We start from the raw sequence: 12,288 nt of genomic DNA, 5'->3' as shown, positions 1-12,288 counted from the left end.
TTGTTACAAGCATCCTAAGCATATAGTGTTCCCCTGATGAAAGAAATGCCAAAGAAAAGGACTAAGGTGCTACCAAAGTACTGTACTGTCAGTGTAGATAATGACCAAATTAGCAGGATGCTTAAGTGCTTATGTATTAACATGAATAATGTACTAATTAGTGTTTCTTTTCTCTGTTTCTGGCATCTAGCTCATACTGTTTTTTCCCCCTCCCTGTCAGAGAACGCAGGTACTTCTTTTGTCAGCTGCCAATATTTCTGCCTCATCATCTTTATTCTTTATTCAAGATCTGTCATGGGAGCTCCTGCACACTGAGCAGAAGGATCCTTTCTGAATTGGTGTAATTTTCCATTTTCGGTAGACATTCCTGGATGCGACGGAGGGTTTAACGGAGTATATTACTTCGTCCTGTTTTCACTTTTTAACATGCAATTTTGTGTTTTGTTGCACACTGTGTTGCATCATTTTGTTTTGCAATGTCTAATTCATTCTGTGCAATAAACAAGGCAATATGCAACATAGATTTCATCTATCTGTTACTAGAAAAATATGTTTCTTTCCACTGGATGAACGGGAAAAAGATGAATGCCAAAACTGTATGAAGGGACTTTGGCAAAAGTAGGACATTCAAATGCCAAATGGTGGGAGGAATAAAAGGAACTACGTTTTAGATACATTTAGGACTGAATTTTGAATGAAACACCTACAAAATGTCAGCAATAAACTTTCACTGAACAGCCCCTTCCTGACATGAAGGAAAGAGAAGGAAAGAAGAGCGCTTTGTAAATGTCACAGAAGACCCAGTTACATATAAGACGTTTTGGAAAGCAAGGACGTCTGGGCCTTCTGCCAGCAGGGCTAACAAACATTTGTCTGGAGAGCAGCCACCAATTATATCGCTTTTCAAAATGCACGTCTTTTTATCATGTTATATGTCAGGATCCTTTATGGGATGTCCTGGTGGCGTAGGTCTACTGGCAACTGACTATGTAATCGCAATTTGCCATTGTTTGAGTCCAGCTTGGACCTTTGTTGCACGTCCTCCTACTTTCTCTCTCTCTGCCTTCTCATTTACGGTTAGGTCTCCACTATGTGCTAATGCAGAAGGACATAATGGCACCCCGTAAAGACCAAGTTAATTCGAGCTACACTTATGTTGTTTTTGTATATTGCATAATTTGAAGTCTTCAGGAACAAGTGGAAATATCACTTTTTGGTGAAACTAGTGGTGGACATAAACAACAGGTGACAAAGGGCACAGGGAGACATGGCATTGTTTTGAGGGGTCACAATCCAAAAAACACTGGAACCACTGCATTAAAAGACAGTAAAGCAAAATTCTTAGAAAAAGAATGAGAAAAAAAGGTTGATGCAGGGAAGATGGAAAATCTGTTATTTTTAATTTGACATCTACCTGTCTCTTTTTCACCTCAGTGTCCTCCAGCGATGCAGGCACCTTCCATTCCCTTTCTTCAAATAGCGGCGTGGCTTTGACTCGTCTTTTTGGCACTTTGGAAAGTTTGGACTCCAGGCTTTCAGGGTCACTTCCTTCTCCCGTGTTTTCTCCCTCTGCCTTCTGCAACTGTCCTGCACCGGCACTCTGTGCCGTGTCAGCAACAGTCAGCTGTTTATTGTCACCAGCAGGTGTTTGTGTTGCAGTTAAGGCATCTACCTCCACAGTGCACAAGACTGAGCTCATCGTTTGCTCTTCAGCCTGACAGAAATCTGTCGTCTCCTCTCGTTTGACATCCGGAAATGTTGTTTCTGCTGCATGTGCACCAGTGAGCTGACATTCAGCAACAGGGCCACACGATTTGGAGGAAGTCAACACCTCATTATGCATGAATTCATGGCTTTCTGACTTTTCTTTGCCCAAAAATGTGGCACTTGCAGACTTTATCTTCTCCAATTCTGTACGTACTAATGCCATGGGGTTTCCTGGCAGTGAGTTCATCACTTGAGCATCATCATTTACTGCACAGCTCTTCGTATAGTGGATCTTCAAGTCTGTTCCATCTGATTCAGGGCTCGATAACGTTGTAAAGACTCCAGATTTCTTCTCAGGAATACTTGAAAATGCTGTGAGCTGTGCATCGCAAATCTTTGCCCCCTGTGAACATCTGAGTACATCTGGACTGCTGGCTCCAACATTGTCCTGTAGCTGGAACTCGGTTGTCTCCATGTCCAACACTATTGTGAACACTTTATTTGGCCTCACACTGATGTCCTCACAGTATTTCTCCTTTTCTTGAGCATCAGAAACTGTTTTAAATGTCTCAGATTGGGCTGCTAGACGTTGAGACATAATTTCAGTGGTAGAAATGGGGACATCTTCAGGCTTTGTTGCTGGGCATCTAACCAGAGGTGTGACACCTTGTGGTGAATTGATTTCATTCATATTGTCTGTGTCTTTAAGTGACAGTTTTGAGTCCTGGGTTGAGGCAGAGTCTTCCTGCAATGGTTCAGTGTTCTCTCGCCGAGCTATTAAACTCTTGTTGAGAGCAGGAAGTGAGTCTGACATTAAAGTGTTATTCCCAGATAGTGTCCTAAGCCCACTGCATAAAGGATTGCTATCAGTGTCCAATGTGCCAGTATCATCTCGGATTTCTGCGGAGGAGAATTGATTCGTTACATCTTCTTTGGTTGTTTCCAAAGTGTCTTTGGTTTTAGGTTTGTTGTCATTCTGATCGTTTTCAGAGTTGTCCTTGCTGTTTATTGCAGAAGGAGAAGCAGGAGGACACGCGGCCAGAGTTTTATCAGGTGAAGCATCACTTTCACTTCTAAACGTTTCTTCAACAACTCTGCCTGGCAAATCTTTGTCCAACTCCACTTCACAACGATATGGATTGATTTGTGAAACCTGTTAAATTGAACAAAACTATTAACCACAGAATCTCTTTATCATCATCATTATAAAAGTGTATGTTACAATTCTGAAACTCACCAGGCCTTTAGATAAGGTTTCGAGTACAGATGTGCTTTCATTTAGAGCATCTGAAGCACTTGTCTCCAGTTTCTTTGTTAATTTTGTTCCCAGACAGTTAAGAATAAGATCTCGTTCAGTGAGCACTTCACGAAGCCCTTGTTGAAGCCACAACCCCTCATCAAGAGCTGCCTACGAGAGCACAGACAGATATTTTTCAGAATTGAATTCAACAATATTACATAATTTGTCCTGTGAGCAACATGAATGTATACCCACAATGGCATGGCAATGTATCCAATAGCTGTTTAGACATTTCACTTAAAACCACACATGTTAACCTCATGGTGCAGAAGAGGAAAGGTCAGGGAATCACCAAAGGCATTAGGAAATATCATCTGGAAACCATGAATGTTTGTAAAAAGTGTTGTGACAATCAATAGATGTGGACGTAGCGATATTTCACAGGATATGTGAACATTCTGACAGGGGGTGGGGCTAGATGAAAAATCAAGGGATCATCAAAATCATTAGGATTCATCCTCTGGGCACCATGAATGTCTGTACAAAATTGAATTATAATCAATCCTAAGGTTCTTGAGATATTTCCCTTAAGAATCAAGCCCAAACCTTATCTAGTTCATATCATGGTTAGATAAGCTGAAAAAGTACATATTTTTTAAATTTCAGTATAATTACTGTACATTTACATACTAAGACCATCACTAAAAAGACTGGCAAAACAGGAATTGGAGTTATGCTTTCAGCTGTTTTTGGTAGCAGCAGACGGTGAAGCTTATGTAAAAATGAGTCACAACATGTTTATGATCTTTAGTAATGCCAAAGAACAAACCTGGACAAAATTAGCCCCATCCTCCCAGTGAGCACTGTTTATTATGTTCACCATGTTTTGGTATTAACACAAAGTGCAGGCCTAGATGGGTTTGGATGGCTTGCTCTTTTTGCATTTGTGGATGCTACCCACTTTGTTCGCCAGGATTCAAACAACAAACAACAGCATGATGGGCTGACCTAAATTGAGCATACTTAGAGTTTTTATTTTATTTCTCTAAGACTCCCAGGCTACACTGTTGTATTTCATGTGGAACGTAAAAGTAATCATATTGAGAACCAATCTTATTTTACCATGTCCTACATTTTTCTTATTGACAACGAATCCCATGAAATGGCCAAACTGCCCCCAAAAATGCAACATCTATTGCTGTTTGAATAATGTCAAGTGAAAACTAAAGTGCCAAGCTGTTTTAGGAAAGTGCTGAAAATAAACTTCAAATTTGTGACACGTTTTTACAAATTTGCATTGTCAAAAGGAATCAAAGGGGCTTGGGACTAAGAGCCACAAACATGGCTGAAAGTAGATGACATTCAGAGCATTAATATAGCAGCAAAACAATGATTTGCTATCTAAAGTTATAGTGTAGTAATGACTACATGCGCAGAGAATGAAGTCGCTCTCCCTGTGTGTTGTAATCCGAACTTCTTCGTGTTTTATTGACATAGCAGGGCCGGCCATCATCTGCACTTTCGTACATGTTAGAGCTTGTGAGCCTGCCCCACTGGTTGGCTCATGGCCGCCGCTCTGCAGACCAACAGAGTCATTGCAGCAGCGTTGCGCATACTCTCAGGTTCCCCCTCAGGTAAACACTGTTAGCTCTGTCAGCACCGTTGCTGTTGTTTTGCACTGTTAGCCCTGTGAGCACCGTTAGCTGCGAGCCGACGCCATGTTGAGAACCGGTTGGAGGCAATAGATACGCTCTGAATTATAACCTTTAAGAGACAAACAAACCCATTGTTGGCTTGAACTTCTCATGGTCCTATCTTACAAGAAAAGTTTAGATTAAGTGATTGAACACATGAGATTTAATTCTTGATGACATGTACTTCTTTGTCTTTTGTTTTTTTAAGTTTATTGCAAATAATATAAAGTTTTCTTAAGCTTGTTAGATGAATGTGCATTTTTGGTAATATTCTGGGTTTTAATAAATAGATTGATAGAATAATGTATGAATATTTTGGTGTGTTTTACCTGGCTGGGTGATGATAGTTCAGCTTGTGCTGTTTGTCTCCAATGCTGCAGCTGGTTGATGACCTGTCCCACTCTGTTAACTGTGTTTTCTGCACACGTCTGCTTCTTTTTTCGAAAAATGGAAGTGAGGCTACAGTGAGAACGAGAGAGAGAGAGAGAGAGAGAGAGAGAGAGACCAACTTCATTTTTTAGATAATTGCATTCAAAATTACTTTTCCATCAACTCCTCATTACCCAAATAATCCCGCAGTAGAGGACTGCCTTCTTACTGTGGCAAACATTTTTTTTATTTTGAAATGAAAAATGAGGTACAATACCTGTCAAGGTCTTTAGCAACTGCATCAACAGTCAAAGTGACATCTGCAGGAAGAATTTCTTTTGTACTGCTGGACTCTCCAGTCTTCTGCAGGTCGTAAACTCTTGTACCCAACTCTGTCAGCCTGGTATCACAGTCCTGAGGGAGACAAATGCTTTTTTGATGCTTCTATATTTCCCCGTTAACTTGCTGTACACTGTTATTCGGGGGGGGAAGCAACATCTTAAAGGATCTTTAAAAAATACCTGTATTGTATACCACTGCTGTTTGAGCTGACTGATATCAGGCAACACTTCAGAGTTCCCACACAGATTTTCAGCCAGGTCTTTCAGAGCCGTTTGTACACAGGTGACCTCTCCCTTCACTCGTTGAACTCTCTGGTTGCTGTTTTCTGTGAGCAGTGCCAGGATTCCTCTGATGCTACTGTCTAGTGCCCTCTTCTGGTTTTGGAGGTTGCTGACTTGCTGGGAGAGGCTGGCCTGGGCCTCGGCTGTGGAACTGGCTGTGATGGAGTCCTTGAGTGTTACAATTTGTAAAAGCTCTTTTTCTATGTCGGTTACTTCTTGTAGCAAAGCCTGGAAAGTGGAGAGAGGGACGGATGAAAAGAAACAGAAATACAATAATGGTGGCTTAACGTTGGGAAAGTCTCCATCCTCTTCATAAAAATGTCCATTTCAATGCAGAAGAAATGTGAAATAAAAAAAAAATGTATCAGAAGCTTGTTCCTGATTCATTGGGTCAGTTTACTTCATGGACCTCACCTCCAGAGCTGGTGCATCAGTGATGAGCCCAGCTGAGCTTTCTTTCTGGGCATGACAGGCTGACATCCTTTCCTGCAGGGATGTCAATTTATGGCGGCAGTCCTGCAGTGACTGGCCAAAATGTTCCTCATTACATACACCTTCCTCCAGGCTGGAACACACTCCCTGTGGACATTTCAAGCACACCAAGCCACAGTCAGATGGCTCATAAATCATTTCCCAGGCTTATTGTGATTAAATGAATCCGGCAGCTCCTTCATCCCATCGGATCAGCCAAAGTATCCGTTCATCCACCCAACCTGTCATGTTCCAAATGTGATCATTTCTACTGATTTAAACGTAACACCACATATTATGCCATTATTTGCCTATTTATTACACTGTTAGTACTCAATAATGTTTTTTACCTCTTCATCCAATGATTTTAAGAAATTAAAAGTAATTATTTATCCATTACACCTGTTTATCCATTCATTTTTAGGTTATTATTTTACCAGTTTGACCTTTACTTTTGGCTAATTATGACAACATGCTAAATAGATTTCTAAATAGGAAAAGAACGATATGGCTTTCAGGTGTTACAGCTGTCTCAGCTGGGTGGGGAATGTGTACTATGCAGTCACAAAACTAAAACTACCATTATACTACCACTTTAAGTGTAGTATACTCGAAACCATTCATTTATTACCGTTAGCTCATGCATTCAACTTAAACTATTTCAATGTTATCCATTACTTTTAGCTAATTATTTAATTGTTCATCCATTGCCGGGTTAGTTAGTTTATGCTTTTTTTTTATTTGATAAGATACTATTCGACGTTCCATTTACCCCTTGCAACTGCAGAAGTACGCCCTGGTGTCTGCTACCCCTGCTAGGGAATTTCTGTCCAATATGAATTGCTGTTCTATATGTTCTACCTTCAGCTCATCCATGAGTGATGAACAGCGGGTCTCCAGCTCAGCCAAGGACGGATCTTTCCAGATGGTGTCGCTGGTTCGTTCGGCCATCTCCCTCCTCTGTTCAGCCAGGCTGGTAAGAGTTAATTTCAAGGATTCAGCCTCATCCTGCAGTTGACGGGCTAGATGGCAGATTTGTCTGCGCTCGGACGAGCCGGGCCAGGGGAATGAAGTAGGGAGCTGAGCAGTTCTCTGTTGCAGCTCCTCCACTCTGCAGCTGGCCTGCTGTCTTCGGTCCAGGTAGGAGGAGGTGAGGTCTGGATCAGCTTGCGGAACCCTGAAGCACCAAGAAAAACAAAGAGAGAATAACTGACCACTCAGAATTCATGCAATACTAAAACAGAGGCTTCAGAGGGGGCAGCGCTTACCACCGATAAGGGCTTACATGGATGACATGACAAACATCACAACAGCAGCATCATGTACCAAAAAGCTGTCAAGTTGAACACAAACAAAGTGGGCTGGGAGGAAGGTTATGCCAGAGAAATCAAGGTGTATTCAGTTATAAAGGGAGTGCTTTCAAGTAGGAGTTGTTTTTGGCCTCTGACAGTTTTTAATGTTAGAGAAACGAGAGAGAATGATTAGCTTTTACATTAGAAAGTGTCTGGGAGCCAAAATCTGCCTCAACAGTGTGGCCCTGTATCAGAGTCCTGCATCGTTTCAGGTATTTGTGGGTATCTATATTGGGCGACTGTGGCTAGTCGCATGTCGATGTGTCCTTGAGCAAGACACTTAACCCCAAGATTGCTCCCGTAGCTGTGCCTACGGTGTATGTATGTGATAGAATCTGAATTGTAAGTCGCTTTGGATAAAAGCGTCTGCTAAATGACTGTAACGTTATGTATCTTTTGTCCCACAAAAAAGGTGATTCATGAGTTATATTCTGTCTCAATTTCATTGTGGGTGTTGGATAACAAATAGGCCTGTAGGCGATTGAAATTAAATGATAATACTACTTTGTATGTTGGCTCACTGTCTTCTGCACCACCTGGAATACGAGAACCACTTCAATCAGGTGCGTTACTAACAGGCATGTTAACTGGAGATGTGGTGCTTAATATTATGATAATAAGCTAAAAATATTATTTAAATATTAGTTCCTTAATTACTGTCATTTTAAAATGACAGTATTAAAGTATCACATGTATGAAATGGCCAAAATTATCACTTAAAATGAGCTGCCTCAACAAATGATTTGGACAGCGCCTGGTTATTATAGGATTTGTGGTTTCGGGTCGTGTCGACAGGTCGGGTTCGGTGGCGAAACTAATTGGTCGTACAGTATGTGCGGGTGGCGGGGCGCAATGCTGGAGCGTGTGAAGATCTTGACAATCAGACCTGTGCAGAACTCTGCCCTGTATGGAAACGCTATCTTGGAGCTCCCTACCTCGCCAGCTTGAGAGAGTTTAAATGTGCAAAAGCAAGAGACTGTAAGTGTCTAGAGATATAGCATAAGGAGTACAGAGGCAACAGTCTCAGCAGGGAGGAAGTGGAACCCAAGGGAGGCAGTTTTACAGGCTCCGGCAGCACTTAGACACAGGGATTTTGTAAGGTAGGTAAAGCATAGGTGTCAGGGGTTTGGATTAATTATACCACAGCCTACTGTACGTGGAACAAAGCATCAGCGGTTGACAGGAGGAAACTGGTAGTAGAAGAATTTCAGAGGTAAAAAGAGAGCAAAAGCTGTCTCTCAGGCAAAGCAGAACTAGTGGATGAGTTGGGAAAGTGTCGAAAAAGAAAAACTTAGCTGAAGGGATGTGTGCATTATGTGCTTCCATTTCCCTCAAAATCTTAGTAAACGGATAGGTGAGGACTCAACAAGTCCTCTATGTCCAGGCATAGCTTCACTTCAGCACAATGCGTCAGGGTGTAAAACAAGCCTGTTTTATCTGGCTCCACTCACCTGTGATGAGACTGGCCTGACTGGACAAGGTCCCTCCACTGCTCCTCTGTTTTCTGAATGCTTCCCTGAATGTCCTGTTTCAGGCCATCGCCATCACACAGTCTGTGGCTCAGACGATTTCCAGTAACTCTGAGCTCTTCGAGGCGAGCCTCCCCCTCTGCCGCCATATTTGCTACAGCCTGAAATACATTTTTTTTTCTCACAGATTAGTTATTTAACACTCTACACTGCCAGCGCACCAGTCTCTCACTGCAGGGACTGAAGAGCGTGTTGTTGAACAATGGACACCCCCGTATTATACAAGTAGAAACACATGTAGATTAAAGAAACAAGAGAGCTCTGTGGCCACACCCTTGTATGACATAAAACACATCTGTCATTTTAAAACTACATGAGAACCCAGTATAAAAAACGCTTTTTATTTAAAATACTATTATAAATATTATAACATATAAGTCTATTATAACATATATACATTTTGCTGATGTAGAATGCCCACACAGGTGAGGCAGACTTAGATATGTGGAGAAACTGAGCAGCTCAGTCAGAGTGGGTGATGTTTTCTTACTCGAGCATGTTGAAGCCGCTGCTCTGCGGGACTCTGGATGCCGAGGTTTTTCCCAAGTGGAGAGTCAAGGGTTTGTCTCAGCTCTCCAACCCAGGATTGAGTGGACTTTGAAAGGGTCTGAAACACCTCGACGTCCCTGCTCAGAGAGCTCTGCTTCTCCGTGGCGCCACGCAGCACGTTGGTTTGAAAGTTGTGGTATCGTTTCAACAGTTTGCTGCTCTCCTCCAGCAGAGCGGACTGCTTCAATGTGCTGCTTCGTAAGGATGACACGAGCTGATCCACGGCTTCTGCTCTTACCCTGCGGTTACATGATTATGATTATGCTAAATTAAAAAAGTGGGATCAATTCTAAGTTGTGTCATTAATTATATCCTCAATCTACAAACTTTACAGTCTTTTGTGTGACAACAAACAGCCGTGTAGCTATGGATGAGTCAGTCGTGTACACGGAATAACAGGCTTTACAACTTCCATCATTCCTGACTCATCACAAAACCCAACATTTGAACTACTGCAGGCTGTTTAATTAAGTGTGCTATACGTTACATTTTAGTTTCTACTACTTTCTACGGTCTAACTGATCATATTTGCATCTACATCCTATCATCCTTATCACCTTTTGGAAGATGTTACTATCACTTAGTGATGATATCAACTGTAGCCCACTACAAACTAAATATACACAATATAAGAGTGCACACTGCCTGATAAGAGTCTAGACCTCCAGACCTTTGGACAAGACTTGCTGAATTCCACACAATGAATGCCAAGCTAGAAGGCATAGATCTGAAATCAGAAAACAGTTTACCTTTGTTGAAGTGCTTCCTCTTGCAGGAGACTAAGATCGTCCTCCTTTGCTGCTTTTCCCTCAACGCCTTGCAACCATTGTTCCAAGTGCTCACCTTCGCTTTGCAGCCTACAAAACACATTCAGTATGAATGCAGGCACGACACAGACTCACATGTACAGTGTGCACATTACACTGTAGCTCAAAGTGACATGGTGATAAAAGGGTTCTGCTGCAGAGTAAGGACTTCAGAAAAACAAGTTGAACTCGTCCCGCTGTCTTATTTTCATACCGTATTCCTCCATGTCTTAGTCCTTCATTGTTATCCAAAAACTATTAAAAGCACGTATATGAGCCACACCTTCGCATTGAGTGACATGTTCCTTAATTACAAAGAACATGAGCACCGTAGTTTATTTTGAGTCAAGCTCTCATACACCATCCTGCTACCGCAAATATTCAGTAACACAGATTACACCACCGTCCTCCGGATTATATAACAACTATGAGGTTTTACAGAGAGAGGAAATCCATGAACTTGCAGAGTTGTGCTCAGAGAACAACCTACTCCCCAATGTTAAATGTTTGTATGCATGCTACATGGTTAAGACGAGACATTAATCAATATTTCTGTGCATATACTTGTTACCTGTCGAGAGCCTGGATATTCCTCTGAGTCTGTTCTTCCACCTCAGAGAAGAGCTGGTGGGTGTTTCTGACTTTATCCTGCAGCCGAATCCCATCCAGACACAAACTCTGCAGGCTGTCTGGACTCACTATGGAGGCCATAACACGCAGATCCTCCAGCAGACTCTCTGCCTGCTCATCCTGCGCCTTGAGCTCAAAAAGTAGATCCTTTAGAGAAACATACGTTACGGTTAGTGTTTAGCATTCTAAAGCTTCAGCAATCAATGTCAACAGCTTCGTTGTCAGACTTTAGAGCCACTATGTGTTGACATTTTAGCTAATTATAGCTTCTCTCAGCTTATTTTGATAGTACAGTAAGTGAGCATTTAAAAAGTAAAATAAAAGTAAAAGTTTCTCAGAACACTGTAAAAGTGTGTAGTACATGTTGCGACACACAAAAACTAAATACATTTTTACCTTAAGTTTTGCAAGAACTGTTGCAATATCTGAAGCACTGAGAGTGAGAAGGGAGTCCTGAATCTTCTGGAAGGAGTTGAAGCATTCAGCCATCCTGGCAGTAATTTGTCCTTTAGTAGCCACCATCTGCCTGTAAACGTCCTCAGCTTCAGAAACAAGCTCCTTCAGCTGCTTCATCTTCTTCCTTATCTGGGTCTCCACAACCTAGAAACAAACAAAAATCAATCAAGAGAACCTTCAGATCAACTGCATCGGTCAGCAACATTTCAGCCTGAAACACTCGCATCCTCAACACAAAAGCTTCACGCCGCACCTGCAGCTCCAGAGGGGGCTCTTTGCTTTGAAGCAGGGCCTGAATCTCAGCGACTCTTCGGTGGAAATGATCCATATTCTCTTCTTGGGTCACAATCTCATTCTGGAGGCATGTAGAGGGAGATTATCATTGTTCAAAGCAACTTTAGACAGAACATTAAACTTCCAATAAGTCCAAACCTGTGTATCATTACAGAATGAAACAGAAAGGTAGTTTTACCTGCAAGGCCCTCATGTCTTCCTCTGTCTGGAAGGACGGAGACTGAGCAAATACTGCTAGTTTATTGGCGGTCCAGCTCTCTACCTCTGCTCCCAGCTGGATGATGCCATCCCACAGAGTCAGGCCAAGGCGTAGGTTTTCTAGGTGGGAATCTGTTCTTTCTGATATCTGCAAGAATTTGAGTTGCAATGAATGCAAGTACTCATCTTACAACGTACAACCAAACTCAGAATGAAACCTTAGAAAATAGACATTTTCAATGATAATGATCTACTATACGATGCTTTAGTTTACATATGGGAGCAGCAACGTATGAAACACACGGGTAAATACTATTAGCCTCGCAAATCCTGCTTTGATAACAGTATGTAAAACTTTGCATAATCTGCA

At 41.9% G+C, this 12,288-nt stretch overlaps 1 protein-coding gene across 15 annotated transcripts in view; it reads right to left on the bottom strand.

Annotated features, from left to right (window-relative positions):
• The window catches only part of syne2a (spectrin repeat containing, nuclear envelope 2a), an 80,740-nt gene that overhangs the window by 49,121 nt on the left and 19,331 nt on the right, over positions 1–12,288 (bottom strand). For 14 of the 15 annotated variants that reach the window (XR_013767518.1, XM_079180299.1, XM_079180294.1 and 11 more), the window contains 14 exons: positions 11,899–12,066; positions 11,680–11,781; positions 11,367–11,570; positions 10,912–11,117; positions 10,284–10,391; positions 9,476–9,773; positions 8,908–9,086; positions 6,966–7,281; positions 6,048–6,212; positions 5,532–5,861; positions 5,288–5,424; positions 4,971–5,100; positions 2,945–3,115; positions 1,415–2,860 (listed from right to left, as the gene is read on the bottom strand). Coding sequence is in view for 14 of the 15 variants with exons in the window: in XM_079180299.1 (XP_079036425.1) it covers positions 1,415–2,860; positions 2,945–3,115; positions 4,971–5,100; positions 5,288–5,424; positions 5,532–5,861; positions 6,048–6,212; positions 6,966–7,281; positions 8,908–9,086; positions 9,476–9,773; positions 10,284–10,391; positions 10,912–11,117; positions 11,367–11,570; positions 11,680–11,781; positions 11,899–12,066 (3,960 nt within the window). In the remaining variant the exon portion in view is untranslated. The remainder of the gene's footprint in view (positions 1–1,414; positions 2,861–2,944; positions 3,116–4,970; positions 5,101–5,287; positions 5,425–5,531; positions 5,862–6,047; positions 6,213–6,965; positions 7,282–8,907; positions 9,087–9,475; positions 9,774–10,283; positions 10,392–10,911; positions 11,118–11,366; positions 11,571–11,679; positions 11,782–11,898; positions 12,067–12,288) is intronic. The other variant, XM_079180306.1, reaches the window with a different exon arrangement.

This window comes from Pholis gunnellus (genome assembly GCF_910591455.1).
Source record: "Pholis gunnellus genome assembly, chromosome: 19".
NCBI classification, from domain to species: Eukaryota; Metazoa; Chordata; class Actinopteri; order Perciformes; family Pholidae; genus Pholis; species Pholis gunnellus.
Note: the sequence above shows the minus strand (reverse complement) of the source record. Positions and strands in the feature narration are given on the sequence as shown.